General features: G+C 56.5%; 1 protein-coding gene across 2 annotated transcripts in view; it reads right to left on the minus strand.

Moving 5' to 3' along the window:
• The window catches only part of EPHA8 (EPH receptor A8), a 38,024-nt gene extending 14,015 nt beyond the window's left edge, over positions 1–24,009 (minus strand). For both annotated transcript variants that reach the window (XM_082448718.1, XM_082448717.1), the window contains exons 1-5: positions 23,914–24,009; positions 18,511–18,575; positions 11,975–12,638; positions 4,532–4,687; positions 2,005–2,340 (exon numbers count right to left, since the gene is read on the minus strand). In XM_082448718.1, coding sequence (XP_082304844.1) covers positions 2,005–2,340; positions 4,532–4,687; positions 11,975–12,638; positions 18,511–18,575; positions 23,914–24,007 — 1,315 coding nt within the window. In that variant the 5' untranslated portion in view covers positions 24,008–24,009. The remainder of the gene's footprint in view (positions 1–2,004; positions 2,341–4,531; positions 4,688–11,974; positions 12,639–18,510; positions 18,576–23,913) is intronic.
• Between the last annotated feature and the right edge of the window lie 210 nt (positions 24,010–24,219).

Raw genomic sequence — 24,219 nt, forward strand, 5'->3', positions numbered from 1 at the left:
TTTCCTTCTCTCTCTCTGCCAGGTGACGACACAGCGAGAAGGCAGCCGTCTGCAAGCCAGGAAGAGGGTTCTCACCAGGAGCCCAATTGGCCGGCACCTTGATCTTGGACTTGTGGCCTCCAGAACTGTGAGCGGTAAATGTCTGTGCTTTAAGCCCCAGTCTATGGTATGTGTTACGGCAGCCTGAGCTGACTAGGACCGAGGGCACGTGTGTGTGGGGGGTGGAGGGGTCGGAGTGTGGAGGGGGTCACGCTGAAGGGAGACCCAGTGGGACTGGCTGGTGGGTGGACGAGGCACGAGGGAGGGAGAGCCAAGGATGACAGCTGGGTTTGGGGCTCAAGTAACCCCACGAACAGTGGTGCCACGTCCTGAGATGGGGGCCTGGGGAAGGGGCTGGTTTGGGGGTTCTGTGTGTCTGAAACACATTGAGTGGAGATGGGAGTGGGGAGCTGGGCCTCAGGGGAGAGGCCTGTGCTGGTGACACACTTGGGGGACGTCAGCACGAAGGTGGAATTCAAAGCCGTGGGCCCTGATAAGGTCACTCAGGCAAGATGGAGCTGGGTAAGTAGGAAAGAGAGGAGGGTCCGGACGTGCCTGGGGTCCTCCAGCTTTCGGGAAGTTGTGCAGAGAGAAGGGGCTGGTGGAGATGGAGAAGGACAGACCGGAGAGCTGGATGGAAAGTGGGGGGTGGGCTGGGCATGGAAGGCAAGAGAAAAGCACTCCAAGAAGGAGGGAAGACGAGCGGGGGGTGGGAGGGTGGAGTGCCCACCGCAAACTGAATTTCTGGGGACAGGTGGGCAAAGGCGCCCGACTGGAGGTGCCTGAAGAGGCCCACAGAGGAGAGGACGCAGATGTGAGGGCAAGACAGCTCTTTAAGGAAGCTTCCACGTGAAGAGAAGTAGTCTCGTGGCTGGAAGGGCGTGCGGGCTCACGGGAGGCTGTTCTTTTTAATGATAGAGCACACGGAGCAGTGTGAGGGCCGCAGGTTCTCTGCTCCGCCCTCCGCCCCTGACCAGCCGGACACCTGTCTCGGTCCCCCAGAGACACGCGGGCAGGGGCGGGGCCTGGCACCACGCACAAGGGCCTACTCCCGATTGTGTCACTGGCACCGAGCAGAGAGCGTGGCATCTCACAGGTGCTCCACAGGTGCCAGAGGAATGAGGGTCTCTTGGGAGGATGGAGCCCTGGCATCAGGGAGGGGGTGCCCTGGGTTCAGAGTGGGGAAGCCTATTTCACCTGGGAGTGAGACAGACCTGGGTTCGAATCCTGACTCTGCCACTTCTATGTGGTGACCCTGGCTGGCTCCGGGCCGCAGCTCCTCCTCTGTGACATGGTGGGAACGGAGTCACTGAGCCAGGCCTGCGTGGTGTTGGAGGAGACGGGGGTGAGGAGCCACAGGGCACGTGCCAGGGGGCTGTTAGCAGGGAAACTGCCGCAGGCGGCCCTCGGGTCAGGCTGCCACTCGACAGGCAGGACCCACCAGGATTTGGAAAGAAAGGGGCTAACTTCAGTCCAACAACTGGCTAGAAACAGAGAGATAAGTGGTTGTCGTGCAAACCAGTATGACCAGATCCATCCCAGGGGCAGCAGTGGCAGCTGTTCTGGAAAATGATAATCAGAGTGATTTGATATTTTAATGACATTTATTGAGCACGTACCGTGGGCCAGGTACCGGGCTAAGCATTTTCACTTCCTTCATTTAAGCCTCAGTAACAGAGCAGGTATTATTACTCCTATTACAACAGGGAGGAGACAGAGGCAGAGAGGGAAAATTCTAGAACCCAGGCCTGGGATGGCCATGCTAGCCTGCCTCTGTGCTTTTTGGTTTCCTTCCACTTATAGAACATGTTTCACTTTTCTAAGGGCGCAAAGCCTGGAGCTCAGAGTCCTGGTGAGGAAGGCGGAGCCCAGAGAGGCAGGCACTTGCCCAAACGCCACAGCAAGTCAGTCGGATGCCGGGGAGGACGAAGGGCCCAGGAGCTGGGGACGGGCGGCTCCGCCTACCTGCCTGGTTCGTGGTGATGTTGACGACGGCAGCCCGGCGGGGCTCTGGGCTCAGGTCGGACACACCGTTGACGGCCTCGATCCAGAAGGAGTAGTTCATGTGGGCCAGCAGGTTGGCCACCAGCAGGCTGGCCTGCACCAGGCTGGTCTGCTGGGGCACGAAGCGGGTGCTGCTCCCGCACGTCTCACAGTGGCCCAAGGCCCAGGGGCAGCGGCGGCACACGGCATTGTAGGTGATGTCACTGCGGCCGCCCCGGTCCAGTGGAGGGGCCCACTCCAGGGTCACAGAAGTCCCATTCACGCTGGAGATCAGATTCACTGGTGCCGAGGGGGGGCCTGGAAAGCAGAGAATGACAGGTGGGCGTGGAGGGCACGTATTTGGGCTGGTCTAGTCTCCCCCATCAGATCATGGAAGGGCTGTGGTTCCCCCATGATACTTGGGGCTCCCTAAGGATAAGGGCACACCTACTCCATCCTCTGGAAGCTCCCCGAGGGCAGAGGCAGTGTCTCTGCCGTCAGATTGGGAGCACAGTCAGGGTCTGGGCACAGAAGCCACCCTTCCCCCACCCCATGTAGCACCACCCGGATCCTGGGGTTTGTGCTTCACAAAATTTTCATCCAGAGCTGGGGAGAGACTGCACATAGCAGCTACCCTGGGTGTGAGATGCCCCAGTCATCTGCATCCCCCACTCCACTCCTTAACCCCCTGGCTGGACTTAATGTAAATGACAGTGAACACTGTGGTGGAGAAAAGCAGAGCCCCGTGTGCCAAGTGACCCCTCCCCACTGCCCCAGGATGGGAGCCCCAGTCTGGGCAGCACAAGGACACTGGAGAGAGGGGTGGGGCTGGGGGCTGGGAGTTGGGGTAGGATCCTGGGGGTGGGGATTTGAACCAGGAGGGCCTGAGGGGCGATGGAATTCCAACTCTCAGAATCCTAAGCTGGGAATCTTAGATCTTAAGAAAATAGAATTGTAGAATCTCAGAATCATAAAGAACCTTAGACTCTGCAGGGTATGGAATACTAAAAGCCTAGTCTTTTACAGTCTTAAGATTCCTAGAACTGGAGGGCACTGGATTGTGGATTTGGAGAGAAACTGGAGTCCAGCCAGCTGATTGCAAATGCTCGTGACCTAGAGCCGGACTCACCTGGCCTGAGGAACCCAGAGCAGTCACCATACCCCTCAGCAGTCCTTTCTGCCCCAGCAGGTCCTACATGGGGCAAAGGCACACGTCTGGGCCGAATAGGGGAGGGAGGGAGGGAGGGAAGAAGGGTTTACTCGTGCGCGCGGGTGTGGTGTGGTGTGTGTATCTGTGTGTAGTGTGTGTGTGTGTGCGTGTGTGTAGCAATGTGAATACACCTGGGCCCTTACCTGCCCTGTGCAGGGGGTCTGGGGCTAGGTGGTGATGGAAGTTGGGGGAGGGGGAGATGGAGATCAGGTTGGGGTACATTCTGGGGCAAAACCCAGCAGCACCAAGTAAAGTACCCCTCCCCCCCCTCACATAGAGCCCAAGGCTGGTGAACAGGGTGGGCTGAGCTGGCTGCTGCTCCTCCCCAGCGGGGGTGGGAGGGAGAGGCCCCTCTGGGCCAGGGGAGAGGAGGCCATGCAGGAGCTGCATCAGCAGAAATGCCAAGACAGTCACGCAGCCCTGCAGGCACGGCGCCAGAGTCGCTCAGCGGCCCCTCAGGTACGGGGCATGCGCGCTGCTGCCTCACCCTCTCCAGGCGCACACCTCCCTTGCGGGGCCAGGTGTGCTCATGCTGAGCTCACAAAGCAGGCTCGTTCAAGCTCCACGGGGACTCATGAGTCCGTTCCAGGTACCCAGACGCACACACACGTGTGCACACACCCCTCTAAGAACACTTTACACACGTGGGCCCAAGCACTTGAACACTCACACTCTATGCAGGCATCTTCTGCATGAACTGCTACCGACAAGGACACACACAGTCACAAGCACTGTAGGCCTCCCAAGGCACACACAGAATCCGACACACAGCAGCCACACCCACTCCACATACACAATCATGCACACACTCCCCCCACACACTAAAGCAGCTCCCCGAATTCAGCAGCCCCCACCAGTCTCTCAGGGATGGCAGTGATGCGGGGCAGGGGTGGGGGCGGCTCCTCTGATGCCCGCCTTGCCTCACAGGCAGTCCCCCAGCCCCCAGGACACTGGCATGACTGTTGGGTCAAAAGGTGACCAAAGCCACCTGGTGCTGGGAAGGGCATGAGTCCAGTTCTGTCCTGCCCTTTGGAGCAGAGAGGAGAGACCGAGGGAGGGATGGAAAGATTTCCCTGGAGAGATGGCAGGTGACCTATGACAAGAAGCTGGGAGCCCAGAGAGGTCAAGGCCATTGTTGAGGGGACAGAGTCACCCCCCATCCCCAGACTGGCCCCTGGCCCGTGAGAGCCACCTGTCCCTGCCTCACCCGCTGAGACCTGGCTCCCTGGGAGCTTGAGGGGCCGAGCATGGGGTCCTAGCCTAGTCTCGAGGGTTCTGGGGCCATGGGGTGGTACTCACGGGTGCAGGCTGCAGACGGTGGGTCCAGGGCTGCACGGAAGTAGCTGAGGTCGCAGCGGCAGGCCTGGGCGGCAGGGGCTGCAGAGTGGCTGTGGGGAGGGCAGCGGGCGCAGAGCTGGTCCCCAGGGGCCGACTTGTAGAAGCCCAGCTCACAGGCTGTGGAAGAGAAGGAGGCTTCAGGTGAGCCGGCCGGCCACCCTGACGGGCCTCAGGGACAGCTCTCTGGCCCCGGGGCTCCTGGGGGGTCCCCTGAGGGACAGAGGTGCAGACCTTCGGCATCACCCGTTCCTACTCTCATCTGCAGATGGAGGGACTGAAGCTCAGAGAGGGCCTCTGACTTACACAGGGTTGCACAGCAAGTCGGAGGCAGAGCTGAGGCTGGGACCCTGACACCTGAGTCCCAGCCCCATAGTCTGCACAGGGAGGAGCCTCTCTGAATCCCCCTCGCCGGGCCTCCAACGGCCCCTCCCACCCAGGCTCTGTCGTTCACAGGGCACTTGTCCTTGAGCGAGACACCAGCCTCAGGGGCAGGGGTCAAGGCTAAGAATCCGAGGGGGGCCGAAACCCCAGGGATGTGACCTGGGGACATGAAAGCCAGAGAGGGAATGGGGGTGAGGGAGGAACGTGACTGGAAGAGACATGTGTGATGAGACCAGAGGTTCCCAAACACGGACAGATGTGGAACCATCCCTATAAAAACACAGACCCCAGCCCCATCACAGCCACTGAGTTAGAAGAGCCAGGGGTGGGGCCTCGGAATCTGTGTTTTACAAGCGCCCCGACCCGAACAATGCTGATCGTCCAGGAATTGCAGGCTCCTGACCCTCCCAGTCTCACCGTGGCTGACCTGATACGTTTCTCGTATCTGACCTTCTCTCCGGCCTCTGACACACACATCTTGCCCCTGATGACCACAGCAGCTTCCAAACCTGGCCCCCAGCCCCGCCTCCCCAGCCCCACTGCCCGCGAGATCACTCTTCCTTTAGCCAGTATCTATGAACACCTATTCTGTGCCAGAGACATAGCCGCGAACAAGGTCCACATAGTGTCTGCCCTCAAGAAGCTGGCATTTTTCAAGGCGGCAGGGGGAGACACAGTAAATGAGGCTGTGATCATTTCCAGAAGGAAATAAAGCAGAGGATGTGGCAAAGGGTAAATGGTGGGAGGAGCGACCTTCCCTGAGAAGGTCTTTGAGTTGTGGCCTAAAGGCTGAGAACGAGTCAGCCATGCAGGGAGTGCAGATGTTGTGGGTTGAGGGACTCTCTAAAATGACACTGCTGCTGGGCCAAACCCTCACAGGCTCCCCATGGCCTAAACAATAAAGCCTGGTGTTCAAAGCCTCCCTGCAGCCTCCTTCAGTGCCACTCCCTCTCCCTCAGGCCGAACTAAAGGACTGGCCATTCCCCACATTCAGGAGTTGTTTCCTGTCTCGGGGCCTTTGCACATGCTGTGCCTTTTCTCTTTTGTCACCCTGTCGAATTCTTTCAAGATTCATTTTAACTGTGCCTTTGATGAAGCCTTTCTGGACTGATCCACATCTCCACATGTACACACACACACACACACACACACACACACAGAAGCAACCTCTCCCCTCCCCCTCTTTGCATCCCTGTTCGGTCTCACCACCTGCAACATTATGGCTGTACTTTTTCATCTGTGTGTCTGACTCTCTCTCCTTGTGGGTAGATCCTTGTGAATAGGGCAGGGCCGCCTTATTCATCTCAAAGTTCCTAGGGTCTGGCTCAGGGTAGAAATTGTCAACACTGGTGGGAGTTTTCAAAGTGAGCTAATCCGGCCATTATCTGCTCTGGGCAGAAAGACAACCCAGGGGTTCAGGAGGACCAAATGCCGCCCAGCCGGGCAGCTCCCAGCTCCATCTGTGGAACTGAACTCCTCTGCCACGGGGACCACCAGGAAACTCACTGGGATCTCTCTCCGCTAAGTCCCGTTCTAGAAAACTCAGTGCTTGAGACAGGCTTCATTTGCAAAGATATGTCATTTATTTGACTGTACCTCTTTATCATAATAGCTAAAATTAGGTTAATTTGTAAAATTCTACAAACTTGAGAGAAAACCTGAAATCAGGAGAAATGATGATGCCCTTAAGTTGCTTCCCAGACTCAGAGGCCGTGGAGCCGGAAGGGGCTTATAGGTTGGGAAGTCAGCGAGAATGTGCCTCAGTTTTGAGACCTCTTTCCTGCCCCCTGGGGAGAGACCCCAAGAGGGCTCAGGCCTGACTGGGGGCTGGGTGCTTGGGGTTGTGGGGAGGGTCCTAGTTGACACCCTGTGATCTCCCCTCCTCCTCCCAGAAGCCCCCCGGGGAGGCCCAGTCCCGGGGCACAGCCTAAGAGCTTCCTTCTAAGCCCAAGAAGCAGACAGGGGAAACAGGTTTTGCGCTTCACCAGCAAACATTTATCGAACCTGTGGCTGAACTGAATGACACTCTTCCTCACTGTATTGATCGGGTCCATCTTGATCAACATCTCGGGAACCGTTTGCTTATTCTGTCCCTTATTTATTCCTTCACCCAAATTTACTGAGCCACGGACCGGACGTAAGTAAGAGCTAGTGCTGCTTTCAAGGAGCTGTCAGAGCAGTGAGGGGCAGATCAGGACACATGCAGTGACACCTTGGTGTGATGCATGACACAACATGACAGCCTTTGTTTTTTGAGTCCCTGACCATTCAGAGTTCTGCTAGTCCTCAGGTGTTAAAGGGCAGAAACTTGGGAGCAGGCTGCCTGGGTTCCTTTTCTTTTCCAGCCCCTTCCCCCAGGCTAAGTGACATTAGGCAAGTTGCTGGGCCTCAGTGTCTTCATCTGGAAAATGGGGACAATAATAGTTCCCACCTCCGAGGGCTGTTGTGAGGATGACAAGAGTGAATACACGTGAATTCACACGAGCACAGCGCCTGGCACTCGTCATTACCACTGTACGCAGTCAGCATGAATACATCTGTTTGGCAGAGAGGAAACAGAGGCTGGGGAGCTTGCGTGCCTCGCCCCAGGGTCCCCGCTGAGCCAGGATGCAAACCCCAGCCTTTCCCCCACCAGCCTCTCAACACCCGGCCTCTGCTTAGAGACGGCCCCGCCATCCTGCCACTTCACCGGTGGGTGGTTCTCACACGCTCGGCTAATACCCATATGGCTATAAAGTGTCAAGGCTAGATTAATCCGCTCAATGAAAATAAAATAATCTTGAATAAGAATACTAATCACCAGGCCTCAGGGAGCCCGGAGACCTGGAGGCAGAGCCGGGAATTAATGGCCGAGACAGATGGAGCGTCTCTGGGCTGGGGCCCGGCCCTGCCCGTCGACCCAGGGCACTTCCGGAGTCTGCAGTGCCCGGTGTCAGCCGTGCGCCAGGAGGGGCTCCCGCCCCTGCCGAGGGCACCTTGCCCAGGCCGCCTGTCAGGCCGGCAAGCTGACGGAGACCCTGGCCACCTCTCTCCTCTCCCCCACGAAGAGCTTGAGATTTGACAAATAAGGTGTCTGCCAGTGGCCGACCAAAGGAAATTAATTCTAAATCAGATTTTGAACACAGTCAGGGAGGCAAAAGAGCTCGTTGTTCACGCTGCCCCTCCGAAATGAGATGCTCTGATATTTATAGAAAGATGATTAGGGCCGCAGAGGGTGGTTTATATTTTGTGTCCAGGTGACAGAAAGGACGGCAGCCAGGACTTGAGACTCTGGGGGCTGCTCTGTTGGGTCATGCTCTGAGAGGTCCTTCCTCTCTCTGGAGGGGGTGGGGGGGATGCAGCCACGTGTTGGGGGAGGTCACTGGGTCAGAAACTGGGTAGTGTGGGGAGCTTTCTGGTCAGGGGGTTGGGAGATGTGGGATTCAATCAACCACTCCTAGCTGTGTGCCCTTGGGTCAGTCACTTCACCTCTCTGGGCCTCCATTTCCCCACTGGTAAACTGGACTAGCTCCACGTGGCTCTGACATTCTTCCGTGGGTCCCTGAGGCCCAAGTGCGGTCTCCATAAGGATTCTAAAAAGCCATGTGATTGGGCTGGTCCCCTCTCCTAGGCTTTACTGTCTTCTCCGTAAAAGCAACTGCTGCCCAACCACTTCTGAGGGGAGCCTTGAGGGTGAGACTAGCGAGATGGGAACCTGGCAGCTGGGAGGGTGGCTCTCGCCATGGGCCTGGCCGCTGCCGCAGGCCTCAAGCTCTGGGTCCCTTCTCCTATCACTAGAAGAAAGGCGGAGGGGGGGGGTGGCACTCGGGTTGGGGAAGCCGGGAATCCCTCTCCCAGCCCTGTTTGCTCAGACAGAACTGCCCGATGGAGAAGGCCAGGGCCCCTCGGGTCTCAGGAGGCCCCGCTCAGGCTGGGCAGGGGGCTCCAGCTTTGAGAGGCCATCTCAAGTAGCCCAGCAAAGGCACCCCCAGTCTGTGTCCAGCTCCTGCTCATCCCCCATCCTCTCCCACTCTCGGGCTACCCACTAGGGAGGGGTGGGGATGGGCGACACTGCAGGGCCGCTGGCCCAGGTCTCCCGTTCGGGGAGGGCCTCAGTTTTGCACCTGTGCTGTTTCTTCAAAGGAGGTTAACAGACAATCACAGAAGCCCACCGACAGGGTTAAGAAAAGTCTCTCCTCGTGCGATTTAAAACCGGCATTCCGCCCCCAAACGTCACTGCCTGCAGTGCACTATGAATTAATATTTTTTATAAAACCTGTAATTATCTTGCAACTGGCATAATTACGCTGCATTGTGATTTAAATGTAAAATTCAAAATATGCTGCAATTCCCTAACCCTGCTTTGGCATTTCTTCATTATTTTTTATTAACGTACCAGCAGCGTCAGGAAATGGGAGTGGCCTTGGCTTCTCCCAGCTCTGAGGAGGTCCCCTTGCTCAGGCCGTGGGGTTTCCACCAAGAGTCCTGCCCTTGACATGCTGTGGGTCCTTGGGCAAGACGCATTCCCCCTCTGGGCTCCACTTCCCATCTCTATCAAAAAAGGAGGCTGGAGCAGTACCTCTGAGTGAGGCCCCAACCCCGAAGTCAGGAGGACCAGTCTCCCTCCTAAGGGCAAGGATCCACGCTGTACAAACAAGTGGCCTGCTGTGCTCACTGGCTCAATCCAGGGTTGGGGGCAGCTGACCTTGAGCAGGTATCTACTGGCTAGCCCGCCCGACTGTTACAGCTTATACTGTCCTGGTTACTAACCTTTTTAATGTTACCCCAGGGGGCTTCACAGAGAGCTTTGTGGGCAGAGGAAGCAGTTCAGGGCTCTGGAGTGAGACAACATGGGATCAGATCCCTACTCTGCCACTTAAGTTGAGGGGACTCAGTTTTTCATGTCTGTAAGATGGGGATGTAATACCTAGCTTAGAGGACTATTGTAAGGATGAGAAACTGAACTCCCCGAAGGCAGGGATGCCCTGTGTCTCTATTCCTGATGCCTGGGACACAGTAGATGCTCAACAGAATGCGTAACTGATATAATGTGTACTCAGTGCTCATTAGAGTGCCTGGCACATGGCAAACACTCAAAAAATTGTCACGAAGGGACTTTATATCCCCATCCGAATAAGGGGATGTTGGGAGCTGGCTCTAGCGAGGAATGCAGTCAGGATGGGCCAGGGATAGGTGAAAAGCCTACACACATGGCTCAGAGTAAGACAGACCTGACTCAGAGCCCAGCTCCACCTCTCACCAGCTCTGAACCTAAGCAGGACACTACCTCTTGAGCCTCACTTTCTCCATCTGTAAAATGGAATTGTAATACCTGCCTTGCTACAACGAGCCAATGAATGGATGTGCTAGGAATCCCCTTGCAAGCTGTATAGGCAACAGGGATGTTTGTTGTTACTGTTACTACCCAGAGGGAAGTTGAGAAGTACAGGGATGTCTGTGAAGGAACCAGGAGAGGCTGGAGGCCTGGAGAGCCTGGAAAACTAGGCCACAGAGGGTAGAACAAATCCAGAAACAGGCAAATGTCACAGAAGGTGCTTTGGGGTTTAGGGTCCAGGAGAGTGAAGACTCGTGGCAGTTGGCAGTATGAAAAAAGATTTCCTAAGGAAATCAGAGAGCCCCAGAGAGGGGCCAGAAAGGGCCTGGTAGCTGGACAGAAGCATCTAGTCCTGGAGATCTCGGGGCAAGATAACTCCCAAGCTGGACCAGGCTGGACTCTGAAGCTACTTTGCACATCACCTGAAACTGTCAGCCTGTGTCCTGCTCAGTCCTGCGAGCACCAAGGCGCCTTCCTGCCGGCTAGGGCAGAGGGGTGGTGCTGAGAGGCCTGAAGGTCCCTCTAACTGTGGTCTCAGGGCCTGTGTCGTACCAGCAAAGGGCTCAGAGGATATTTCTAGTGTCTTTCAGGGCCCCGTCCCAGTTTTCACCGAGGCTGTCTGGGGACAGACCCTAGTCTCTCTGATCCCTGCCCAGGAACATCTCCTCCCTCAGGAGAACCAATGGTCCCAGAAGCAGGCTTCACTGAGCTCTGAGTGGCTGAGCTGCCATGCGTCTAGTCCCTGGGGAGATCAAGGAAGGGCAACCAGGTGGAGACCACTAATCGCTGGGGCACCAGCTGTCTGTGCACACCAGCCCTCCCAGCGTTCCTGGGCTGTCAGGATGCCTGGCTGCACTGCCCCCACATAGGGGTCTGCTGACCACACACACATGCACACAGCCTGGGCTCTGGATCCGGCTCCTGGTCTGTGACATGGGAACCCCAGCAGTACACCGTGGGAACAGGTGCTATTTCATGACCCAAGTGCTCTTGGCCGTCCCTTCCCCCACATCCCTGAACACAGGCAGGCTGTGACATACCCACCCCAGACAGTCCTCCCGGGGTGCCCCTGCCCGCATAACCTCACAATGGCCCTGTACGCCACACATTCGCCCTGAGCCCTGATTCCAATCCACGCCTCCTCCGCCCAACAGGTTAGAAGTTTAGTGGTTCTGAGCCCAGACTCTGGAGCCAGACTTCTGTGTTCAAATCATAGCTCTGCCACTTCCTAGCTGTGTCACCTCGGGCAAGTTGCTTTGCCTCTCTGTGCTTCAGTGCCCTCATGTTTAAAGCCAGGATAATAGTAGTTCCTGTTTCGCTGGATGGTTGTGGGGATTAAATGAGTTAATACGTGAAAAGTGCTTAGAATAATGCTGGACATGTTAGGTCACATCACTGTTCCCTAGCACAGGTATGTACCCAGTAGTATTCCCAATCACACTGGTGCCCAGAGATGTACCTCTCTGGGTACATCACGATGCCCACGGAGGGTCCACCTGGTTGTGGTGTGTCTCCCTCCCCACAACACACACACACCACACACGTGGGTGGCCTGGTGACACAGGAACACTGGAGGTTCACGCATCTTCCCAGGTGCTGTGTGTACCACCCAGGAGCTTGCTGACTGTGCCAGCCCTGCTCCCCGGCCCCCAGCATCCCTGCCCAGACTGAGCCCAGCTGCCGGCCCACCCGCACAGAGGCGCGCTCACCCACACAGGCATCCCGCCGCTCCTCGTAGCCCGCGCTGCACACGCACTTGCCAATGGGCACCAGCCACTCGCCCTCGGCGCTGCAGTACATTTTGGGCGTGTCCCGCTCCTCGGAGTGACGCACGCACTGGCCCCGCACCTCCACCAGCGAGGATGAGTCGGCCCCCGTCACCGCCTCCGAGAAGGCGGCCAGGTTGCGCACCATGGTGGGGCACTTCTTGTAGTAGATGCGGAGAGACAGGATGGCAAGGCAGGCACCGATGTCCTGGAAGGCCAGGTAGAAGCCACGCTTGCTGAGGGGGCCCACACCTCGCACCTCCGTGTTGAGCTTGAGGCGCCGCACACCCAGGTCGGCCCCGGTGAAGCTCTCGTCGGCCGCGATGGTATCGATTTTGAGGAACTGGCTCTCCTGTGTGCTGGCGCCCAGGTCACGGTCCGACTCCAGGTAGTAGAGGTTGAAGGTCTCCTTGCAGGTGCCCAGCACGCCGGGCATGCTGTTGCAGTCCCGCAGGGTGAACTTGATCTCGGCGTAGACGCGCCGGGCGCCGTCGCGGGGCACCCAGCTGGTGCGCAGCCAGTTGTTCTGGTTGGGGCTCATGACGTTGCACACCTGGTATGTGTGGATGGGCCGGAAGGACTCGTCCACCTCGTTGATGGAGTCCCACTGCGGGCAGAGAGAGCACAGCCAGCTGAAACGAGAGGCAGCACCTGGCCCTCTCTCACCACAAGCCACATGCACTTGTGCTGGTGGCTTCCTGGGGAAGAAGACGGAATGTTCTGCAGCCTCGAGGAGCTGACCTTCCAGTGGACTGTCAACCAGATGCCATGCACCCTACAGAAGTGATCTCATAGAGTGTCACATCCTTCTGGGGAAGTGTTATTTGCTGCCTTTTCACAGATGAGGAACAGAGGGGCTCAGACATAGAGCCATGCGTCTGGGGTCACATAGCTAGTGAGTGATGGAGCTGGGACTGGAACTGATCACAAAGCTCTGACCTCATTTCTACACGGCTACTCCGTCACTCCCAGAGTGGGGTGACTTGCTTGGGGAAATCAGGGAGCCCACTGGTCCAGTTTCCATATCAGCTGCCAGAAGGACCTTTCTAATGCATGAACCTGACTATGTTGCACCCCCCGCCTCAAATCCTTCAGCAGCAACCCCTGCATTGGTGCTTGTTGAGTGACTGTCTGATGGATGGACTCCCTCTGCTTTGCTGTGTGTGATGTTCCCTCTGCCCCCAACCTAAGGCTGGGGGCTCACGGGCTGGCCTGGATCCCACACAAGGGGGGTACCAGGATGTGGGAAAGTTGAGTATGATTGCTCCTGTGCCAGGTGCTGGCCGGGAATCACTGATTCGGGAATAAACCAGTGACCATCACTGACACTGTCAACAGAGTGAAAAAGCAACCCACAGGATGGAAGAAAATATCTGCAAAATATCTGCACATATCTTATATGGGATTAATATCCAGAATATGTAAGGAACTCCTACAACTGAACAACAAAGAACCAAACAGATCTGTTAAAAAATGGGCTAAGGACTTGAATAGACATTTATCTAAAGAAGATACACAGATGGCTAAACAGCACATGGAAAGATGCTCGACATCACTAAGCGTTAGGGAAATTCAAATCAAAACCACGATGAGATACCACTTCACACCCATTAGCTATTACCAAAACAACAGAAAATAACAAGTGTTGGTGAGGAACGCTGTGCATTGCTGGTGGGAATGTAAACTGGTGCAGTCACTGTGGAAAACACTATGGCAGTTCCTCAAAAAATTAAACATAGAATTACCATAAATTCGTCTTCTGGGTGTACACCCAAAAGAAACAAAAGCAGGGGGGGACTTCCTTGGTGGTCCAGTGGTAAAAGAATCCACCTTCCAATGCAGTGGACGTGGGTTCGATCCCTGGTCAGGGAACTAAGATCTCACATGCCGCGGGGCAACTAAGCCCATGCGCCACAACTACTGAGCTCGCGTGCCTCAACGAGAGCCTGCACACCGCAACTACAGAGCCCACGTGCTCTGGAACCCATGCGCCACAACTAGAGAGAGAAAACCTGCATGCCACAACTAGAGAGAAGCCTGCGTGCTGTAACGAAGAGCCCTCGTGCCGCAACTAAGACCCAAAAAATACATAAATAAAAGTAAAAATAAAAAAATAAATAAATATTTATTTATTTATAGGGACACAGAGATTTGCACACCCACATTCATAGCAGCCCAAAGGTGGAAACATGAATGTCCATCAGTGGATGAACTGATAAACAAAATGTGTATATCCATACAATGGGATATTATTCAGTCTTAAAAATGAATGAAATTCTGACACTTGCAACGACATGGAGGAACGCTGAGGACGTTATGCAAAGTGAAATAAACCAGACACAAAAGGACAAATCCTGTATGCTTCCACTTATTTGAGGTTCTTAAGTCAGATTCCTAGAGACAGAAAGTAGAGTGGTACTTGCCAGGGGCCAGGGGAAGGGGGGCATGGGAGTTACAGTTTAATGGATACAGAGTTTCAGTCTGGGAAGATGAAAGAGTTCTAGAGATGGATGGTGGTGATGGTCATATAACAACGCGAATGTACTTAATGCCACTGAACTGTAGGCTTAAAAATGGTTAAGATGGTAAATTTTATGTTAAGTGTATTTTATCACAATTTTTTTTTTAAAAAAAGAAAGAAATACACCAGAAATACTCCCTGCCCCCAAGCACCTCACATCCTCACAGACAAGGTGTGGAGGGTGACACACCAAAGGGAGTGGGCATGTAGGGTATGGCGAAACTTCCTGTAGGCTGAAGCAGGACCCTCTTTCAGGGATGGGAGGGACGAGCCCCAGCAGAAGCTGGGAAGTGTAAGCAATGTTCAGCAAGCCCAGTTTGGACACAGAAGAGTCATACTGAAGACACAGTGTTGTGAAATGATCCGAAAGTCGAGAGGCCTGGGTTCTGGGCCTGGGTCAGTCTCTAAATGGCTGTGTGACCTTGGGCAAATTGCTGTTCCTCTCTGGGCCCCAGCTTCCTCAGCTGCAGAATGCTGATCAGCCAGGAGCAGTCACTGTTGGGCTGAGTTCAGTGGACTCTGGAGGGTTCTGAGGAGGGGCTGGTGGCCAAGGGCAGAGGGGGGGACAGGCTCTGGGTCCCTGTCCTGGCTCCACCAGAGATGTAGTGCCTTGATCTTCTCTCTTGGGCCTCTATGTGTATTGTCCTTGAACTAGAGATGCTACTGCTTAAGCAGGGGGTCGGGGAGGGGAGAAAGGAGCCGCTCACACGGCTCTGAGAAACTGTGGGGTCCTGAGCTGTCCCACAAGCGCAAGAGTCGGGACTGTGGGCATCTCAAGTCTTTCCTGCCTGACGAAAGCCCCTCGGTCTGACTTCGTCTTGGCCAGTTATATGTGCCAGTCCTCAGTGCCCTTATGTGTAAGAGGGGCTCAGAAAGGCCCCACTTCAGTGAGGCTTGAGAGGATGAAAGGAGATGCCTACAAAGTGCTTAGCTTGGGCCTGGCACAGAAGGCACCCGAGGAACAGGACTGGTATGATGCTGAACTGGCAGCCTTTTCCCAGCCCACCCGTGCCTGCCTCTAGGGACCCCTGGGGAAGCAGTCCAGGGCGTGCCAGCCTCACCTGAAAGCCTGCGTGCCTCCTGCACCCCCCACCCCAAGAAGGATCCCCACGCTGCACCCCACTCTGCAGCCGGGGCTCTGGGCAGCACTGAGTCACATCTGGGGTTAAAGTCATTGTCACAATTAATGGAGCACCCAAGAGCCAGCCAGCTGCTCGCTGTCTGTTTCCTGCCAGGGACCCGGATAAATTAATCAGCTCAATCTGAGTCTGCTCCAGCCGCTCTACCAGTGCCAATGGCCTGGCTTAGCCCAGGGGCTGCTGCAGACACCCAGAGGGGCATAAGTTCCTAGAGGGTGGGAAAGGGCGGAATCAGCCCTGTTCTCCACCTGGGGCACTCCCACCCCAGCCACCTCTCTACCCACTGGCACACTCCTCCCCCAATCCCCGCCACCGCTCTGGAACTCTGTCCCCTTCCCGGAACAGAATGCAGCAAACCAGCTGTGCATCCCTGGGTATATCACATTCCCTCTCTGAGCTTTGGGCTTCTCATAGGTCAAAGCGGGTAGCTAATGCCTGCCCCTTTCATCTACTTCATCAAGCGAGACAATAAAGAGGAAAGTTCACGAATGGCTGTTAATTCACCCGGTAAGGTGGAGCAGTACCCAGTATGTGGAAGGAGGGGTCCCAAGAGAGGGGCGCAGCCGGGTAAAAAGCATGAGTTCTGGGGCCAGACTCCCCTGACCTTAGCAGAGATGCTTAAGCTCTCAGAGCGTCTGGTTTCTCGCCAGTACGATTGTCCATTTCCTGCATCATCTCACGGATGAAAACTGCTTGGAGCAGATTCTGTGATCATCCCTGTGTTATAAACGAGGAGGTGGAGGCGAGGTAAAGCGACTGGCCTGAGTCACACTGATTAGAGGTGGCAGAGCACCAGCTCGTTCAGACCCAGCACTGCTGGCTTTAGGCCTTGTGGCATGCCGGACAATCTGATAACTTTGTGATGCTGGAGACAGCCCTGGATGACCCTGGTACCCAGGGTGCTTAACAGACTCCAGAATCAGAAGGGTGGATGGAACCTCAAGGACCATCTCTCTCCACCCAGCTGACACTTATTAAACAAAGGATTCCCAGGCCCCTCCCCAGACCCACTGGATGTGGGCATCTGTGTGTTTCACCCGCCAGCCTGGCACAGGTTCAAGATCTAGAGTTTGGAAACCTTCTTTCCTCTCTGGGCAAGCCCAATCTCCAGGCCCCATAATGATGGGAGGTGGTCCCTGGCTCAGTAGATAATGCAGCATTGGTTCCCACCCCTTCACAAGGCGGCACAAGGGACTCAACATGGGCTCCAGGCCCAGAGAGATCTGAGTTTGCATCCATCACTTGGAACCTGTCTGATGGTGGCAAGTATTTTCTCATTGCTCTGAGCCTCAGCTTCCTCATCTGTGAAATGGGGTGGCTGCACCCACTTGCAGGATTGGTAGTGGGGATGAAATGAGATAATGTCCATGAACTGTGAAGAGCTATGTGAAGATAAGTTATTTGTTCTAACTCCTAAACGAAATGAGGTAACTCTGAGCCACTCTTTTTTTTTTTTTTGGCTGTGCCACACAGCTTGCGGGATCTTAGTTCCCCGACCAGGTACTGAACCTGTGCCCTCAGCAGTGAAAGTGCGGAGTCCTAACCACTGGACCGCCAGGGAATTCCCTGAGCCACTCTTTACAGCACCCAGCAAACAAAAGAACCTTAGATCACCAACGTGATCGACCAAAGCCCAAGTCTGGCCATATTCCTCACCCCCCGCTTAAAACCCTTCCAACTTCTTGTTACCCTAAAAAACAAGTCCTAAGCTCTGAGTGGGACAGAGGGACAGAGACACCCAGAGCCAACCCCGGGGAGCCAGGCCCATTCCTTCCTAGCTGCTGGGTCTCAGGGGAGATGCTGACCCAGCCCACCTGATCACGAGTCAGCCCCTGCCACTGGAAGAGCCGGTTCACCGTGCCAAAGCCCTTTCACACCCACGCTCACCCCGGGAGACAGCCACGTGGGACACACAAAAGAGTGCTTCACAGGGAGAGACTGAGGCCCTGGGGGGTAAAGGGACATCCCAGGACCCAGCCTTTGTCCTCAGGCAGGGCTGACCTTCTCAGGCAGAGAAGGGGGTCCTCCGGGCTCTCGGGGCCCCTGGCCTGCCCCTCCAGCTCCCTGAAGCCTGGTGCACTGGGGCTGATGACAGCAGACTCAGCTTACTGATACCTGGGGACGAGACCCCCAGAGAGAGAGGGGTTGGGCTCGTCCTGACCCCAGTCACAAGCCACAGAGAGCCCAGAGGACAATCTTACCCCAAAGTAAAGAAATATTCAAATACCAGCTCAGTATCATCATCATCATCATCATCATCATCATCATCATCATCATCATCATCATCATCAATATATTATTATCCCTCTGTCTCCAGAGGCATGGGGGCTGCCAAAGTGTTCATGAAAGAAGTCTTGGGTGTATGATGCGTTTGTGTCTATGGTGGGGATGTGTGTGCTTGTGTGTGTGCATTTCTGAGCACGTCTGCAGGAGGAAATTTATTGAGATGTAACCATACTACACACTAATAACAATGATAATGATAATACGTTTAATGAGGGCGCACCGTGTGCCAGGCACAGTGCCAAGACCATGGAGGCCAGATGGGCCTGGGACACAGACATAAGCATCCCACATCCAAGCCTCAGACTTGGAGAATCGGGAGGCAGCACTAGGGTTGGTTCTGGAATCCCAAAGGTCTGCATGCACTAAATTTAAGAAATCAGCAGCTCTGTCTCTGACTGCTGTGTGTCCTTGGGTAAGTCCCTTAACCTCTCTGGACCTCTGCTTCCTTTTGATCTGTCTGATGATAAGACTGTAAGTCACAGCCTCTCCCTGCTCACAGAGGGACAACACTGGCCCCACTGCCCATCACTTACCCCGTGAGCGGGATACGTGAGCCAGCCCCAGTCCCCATGGATGGTCGACGTGTCCAGCAAATTCACTGCAGAACAGGAAACAAGAGCACATCAGACCCCTGGGCCCCCCTGCCCCAGTCCCATAGGACCAGCCCAGCCTGGCCACACTGGTCTGCTCTCAGCCCAAACACGCCAGCTCCAGTCTCTGGGTCCTTTCTCACTTCCCCACCCTTCAAGGCTCAGTTCAAGTTCTTTCTCTTCCTTGAAGCCTTCTTCCACCATCACAGCCAAAACATAACCTTCTCACCTCCCAGAATACAAGCTGCCCCGAGTGCCAGGCTACCCTGGTTGGTGGTGCAGTGGGGAGGCTGAGAGCTGGGCCCAGCAGTCCGGGAGTCCTGGGTCAGAATCCCAGCTCTGTCAGTCAGAAGCTGTGTGTCCCTGAGCAAGGTTCCTCCCTTCCCCGAGCCCCCGTTTCCTCCCCTAAAATGGGGTGACAGTGATGCCTGCCTTACAGGGGCTTGTGAAGATGACCTGGGCCACTCATGGGACATGATGGCATTCAAAAGCACCCACCGACGTTCGTGCTATGAGGTCAAACCTCCCCCCAGAGGACTGGCCCCAGCTTTCCCATCACCAGTGTCTCCCAGTGGGTGCCTCGCACCAACAGGTCCTCTGTGCACATGGGACGTGGAGGGTTTTGGAGGAGGAAGAGCTGCCTCGTAGGGAGCACCTGCTATGTGCTGGGCTCTGCTAGGGGAGCTTGAGATGCCTCATCTGTGGCCCGCACAACAAGGCTGAAAGGTGTTCATTCTTATCTCCATTTTCCAGATGAAAACACTGAGCCTCAGTGAAGATCAGGAACGTGCCTGGAGCCCCACAGGTGTAGCTGCAGGGCTGGCATCCAGAGCACGACAGACAAGGCCACCAGCCCTGGTAGCTTGAGCCCAAGGAGCAGAACCTCTGGGCTGTCACTGTGGTGGGAAGGAGCGCTGGCCTGAAAGGCAAGTTTACTCTAAGCCAGACCCTCAAAGGGGACCCTGCAAAGTACCAACAACAGGGTGGAGAAAAGAGCCTGCCTTCGGAATCAGACATCACTGGGCTCATATCTCAATACAGCTACTTGGTAGCAGGTGACCTGCACTTAACCGAACCTCAATTTCCTCATCTGTAAAATGGGGATAATAATACGTAAGGGTGGGCGAGGGTAAACTGTAAAGTCTGGAGTCAATGCCTTACCAAAGCTGGTTCCTATTCCCTAAGTCCTGGCCCTCCTGCCTCTCTCTTGGGACCTAGGAGCCACCCACTCACTTTAAGGTGATAAAGATGCACTAAACTGTGAAGAGCAGGGCTTGAATCTCAGCACTGTCTCTAACTGCTGTGTGTCCTTGGGTAAGTCCCTTCACCTCTCTGGGCCCCTGCTTCCTTTGATCTAGCCGATGAAAGGGCTTTGGGCTCCAAGGCCCACAGCTTTCATTTCACTTTCTCTTCTATGTACCCCCTCTCCCAGCCAGCAACCAGGGGCTTCCAAACAACCTAATCTGCGGACTCCGGCAGGTCACAGAGGGTTCAAACGGGGCCCTCCTGGAACTTTCCCGAAGAGAAGCTGGGTGTCCTTCTGCCTGAGATTTGCATAGCTCTGCGCCCGCCCCTCAAAGATGGAGACAAGTGTCCTCAGGAAATGTTGGAGTGAAGGTGCTCTTATTCGCTGATTTTCTTCCTCTTCCTCCTCTCACCCTCCCCACCCATTGTCAGGGGCCCCAGAGGCTGGCTGGAGAGAGGACTTGCCGAACCAGGAAGGGGCCTCTGAGGTCCTCCCCGGGGTCCCCAGGGGCCAGGTGGGATCAGGGGATGGAGCGAATGTCCGCAGAGGGATCTCCCTTCCCCGAGCCCAGCCGGCCCCATGCCAGGGGCACAGGCAGAGAAGCCTTCCCGCCTCCCTCCCTCCCTCCCTCCCTCCCTCTCAGGCAATGGAGAGAAAACTGGGTCAGGCGAGCTCTCTCCTCCTGCTGGCTGGGGGGAGGGGGAGGGGGCCGCACTGCAGTTTCCCCCAGACCAGCAGGGCCCAGTTTGGGGAGAGGGTGGGGAAAGGGGACGTGTGGGTTCCCCCGCCCCAACCCACATCCCAGATGGGGTCTCAGCCCTTCGCCAGCATCACCGGGATACAGCTCAGACCTGCCCCTACCCAGGGGCAATGAATGTCCCTCACTGGGACTTCTCCCCCTTAACACCCTGACTCTAGAGGCAACTGCCTGCAGACCCCACTTTCTAGACCCTTCCCTCCCCTCTGGAAATCCCCAACCACACCTGCAGCTGCCTCTTGATCAGTCAGCCAGGGGGCTCAGATAATCCAAAAATAAGTCAAAAGTCGATTCTATTGGATTCAGGAAGAGTTATAGGATTCCAGGGCAGCTTGCTCCAATTCCCTCCAGACCCTTCTCCGTCTATCCCCTCCCCTCCTCCCCCTCTGCCCCCTTCTTCCCTACCTCATGTCCCCTTCTGTGGGGGGAACACAGAGTGTCTCTCATGGGAAGCTCCAGGCCCACAGGAGGGCGCATCAGGGCTGGATAGAATCCCAGCGTTAAGCCCATCCAGCTTGCGCCTGAATCCCCTTGGAGATGCCAACCCTCTGCTCACCTGGGCTGGGCTCTCTCCTGCCTCTTGCACGGCTGGACTGCAGGTCTGTGTGACATCTGTGAAGTCAATGACCCTCTCTGGGCCTGTCTCCCCACTTGTAAGTGGGAGGATTGGACCCATGGTCTCTTAGGGCCTTCAGTGAAGCAACCACTTAACCCCGCTGTGCCTCGGTTTCCTCATCAGCAAGATGTCTGTAGGCATCCTTCCTGGGCCTACTTGCCAGGCTGTTCTGGGGGATCAAACGGGTCCCTCTCCTGCTCTGAGAAGCACAGATAATTCCTAAGCCTCTCCTGTTCGACTGTGGAAAGCATTATGCGATTTCTTTTTTTCCTCCAGCACTGTCACCTTCCCCCATTCCATTTCGCTGAGACTAATACCTAAATTGATTTACATTCCCTGAGGACGCAGCGCATGATGGTGAGGCTGGAGAGTTCGGGGTGGCCAGGGGATGTCAGCCAACATGTGAATGCCTCGGAGATCACCCCCGAAGTGGTGGATAATCCACACCACAGAGTGATAAGGCTTCGAGCCTGGTGGGGCCCAGGGGCATCTCTGCAGGTGTAGGACCGTCCCCAGCACTGTGAGGGACCTGGCATATGGGCACTTGGGCAGCCTGGGGCACTGTCACCTTTGCAGGACCCCAGCTGGGAAAAGAGCCCCCTCCCTGAGTTCCAACAGTCTCCCTGGCCGATCCTGGCTCTGCACCAGCCCAGCGACTCCTGGCTGTTCTACGTGGAACCCATGCCCCAGGTCTCCACCCAGGACTGTCAGACCTGCGTGGGTAACCCATGTCCAGCCATGGGTACCCTGCTGTGTTGATCAGATAGGTGTGGGCTGGCCCTTGGACAACGTCTCCCTCCTTCTCACCCTTGACAGATGTCTCCCCTTCCTCTCTTTGAGAACTTGCCTCTTCCCCAACTGTCGCCCCTCCCTGGACACATCCTCTCTCCCAGGCTAATGGTCTCTCCTCTGCTCGGAAGCCTGGTCAAAGTCCCCTCCCCAGGGGCTCTGGGGTTTGCCAGTCTGGGATTCTGGAGGGTGCTGGCTCCTCGCTGGAGAAGAGAGTTGAAGCAAGGAGCTGGGGATGCACCACCCAATGCCCAGAGCCTTGATGTGGGCCCTTCAGAATCCTGCTGGGTGAAGAAATTGTCCCCTTCTCCCCACCCAGCCCTGGGAAAACTGTGTCCTCAGGCCACAGCTCCAAGAGCTCCCAGGCCCCTTGTGCACTCTTCCCCTCAGCTCCCTTGCTAGGGTCCCTGCGCCCTGAGTGGCCCCCGTTTCATTGGAGATTATGAGTTTATCTATGTCTGTGTGCGTTTATTCTGTGCACATGCATTTCTGTGGACATGAATGCAAGTTTGAGGGTCTTTTTATATGTGTGGTGTCTGCCCACGGATGTGCATATTTTCATGTGCATGAATCTTTACATGTATATGTGTGCACATGTGTACTGGCCGTATTTCCGTGCATCTGACTATGGCGTGGGGAGGGGGCTGTCCATGCACATGAGTCTCTACAGGCCTGGGTCTATGTGTGTGAATCCTAACATGTGTTTGTTTGTGCATGTTTGGTTGTGGGTACGACTGCATCTCTGTGAGCCGTTCGTGTGTGAGGGGTGGATCTGTGGTATATCTGAGCGTGGATGAGGAACACTGGCTCTGGAGCTTCCTGGAACCTGGAAGTTCATCCTGCCAGGGTGAGAACGCAGCTCTGGACCCAGGATGTCAGTCCCAGGATCCTGCACAGAGCACCAGGTCTAGCCTCCTCCTGGCAGAGCTGCAAAAGCAGAGGAGGTCCAGGGCAGGGGCTGGGGTGAGGAGCAGAACCTAGGGTGGCATCCTGAGCTGGACCTGGAGGAACCAGTGGGGCTAAGATGTATGTGTGTGTGTGCACACGCGTGCACGCTCGCACGTAGGTGTGTGGACACCCAGACCCTTTTGGTTCCGACTGCTCAGCCCTCACCCCCACCCTGTGTCCCCTGAGTGACCGGACTGCCCCAGCTTTGACTCTGGACAAGACCCAGCTCTCCAGGGCCTTTCCTGCCTCAGTCCATCTGCAGCCCCCTCAGCCCCCTCCTCACTGGCTCCTTCTCCCCAGTGCCCATCAAAGCTGCCTCCCCTCCGGCTGTCACTCCCTGGCTGCTGTCCCTCCTTCTCCCCCAGTCCTCAACCCTCCAGCCCGGCCCACTTCCAAGACCCTCATTCGCTGCCCCTCATTCCCATCTTCCCCCAAACCCAGTCCTGTTCTCTGGTCCTCGTTTCCCAGTTCCTGGTCCCCATCTCTCCACGCCGTCCGCAGCCCCTTTTCCTTCAGCTCTCTGAACCTCACCTTGCATCCTTGTGTCCCTCTGTCACTCTGCTCTCTGTCCTCTGTCCCCACCCCTGTCCTCTGCCCTGTCTCCTCTCTGCCCTGTACCTCTTCTCCTGTCTTCCGTCCCCCCGCCCTGTCTCCTCATCCCCAGTGTCCGAGCCTCAGTTCCCTGTCCCCGGCTCCGAATCCCTCAGTCCTGTCCTCCTGTCCCTGACCCCGTGTCTCTGTCCCTCATCCTCAAGCCCTCCGGTCCCTCTCCCTCAGTCCTGTCCCCATCGCCATCGCTCTATCCCCTGACCCCAGGTCTCTCCCGCGGTGCCACGCCTGGCCCCCCAGACCCAGGGATCCCAGCTCCTTTGGCATTCGGGGTCGAGGGAAAGGAAGTTGAGCCTCGCTCTGGCTGCGCGCGCCGCGCCCCCAGGCCCCTCGCCCCCCCCCCGCGCCCCGCCCCGCCCCGCCGCCGCCGCGGCTGCTCACCTTCGCCGCGCGCCGCGGACACGCAGGTGGCTGCCGCCGCCGCGGCCGTGACGACCCAGAGCGCCGGGGGCAGGCGGCCCCGAGCGGGGGCCATGGCCGGGCCGGGCTGGCGGGGACGCCGCGCACCCTGGGCTCGGCCGCGGCGGCCCGCGCGTCGGCGCGCTCCCTGCTCACCCGCACACCCGGTTGCCGGGCGCACACACGGGCGCACACACCGGCGCACAAGCCGACTCGCAGCGCACACGCGGGCACACGCGCCCGCCGCCGCCGCCGCCCCGGGCGGGGGCCGGCCCGTCACGGCGCCGA

Source organism: Balaenoptera physalus, assembly GCF_965194825.1.
Source record: "Balaenoptera physalus genome assembly, chromosome: 1".
Taxonomy (NCBI): domain Eukaryota; kingdom Metazoa; phylum Chordata; class Mammalia; order Artiodactyla; family Balaenopteridae; genus Balaenoptera; species Balaenoptera physalus.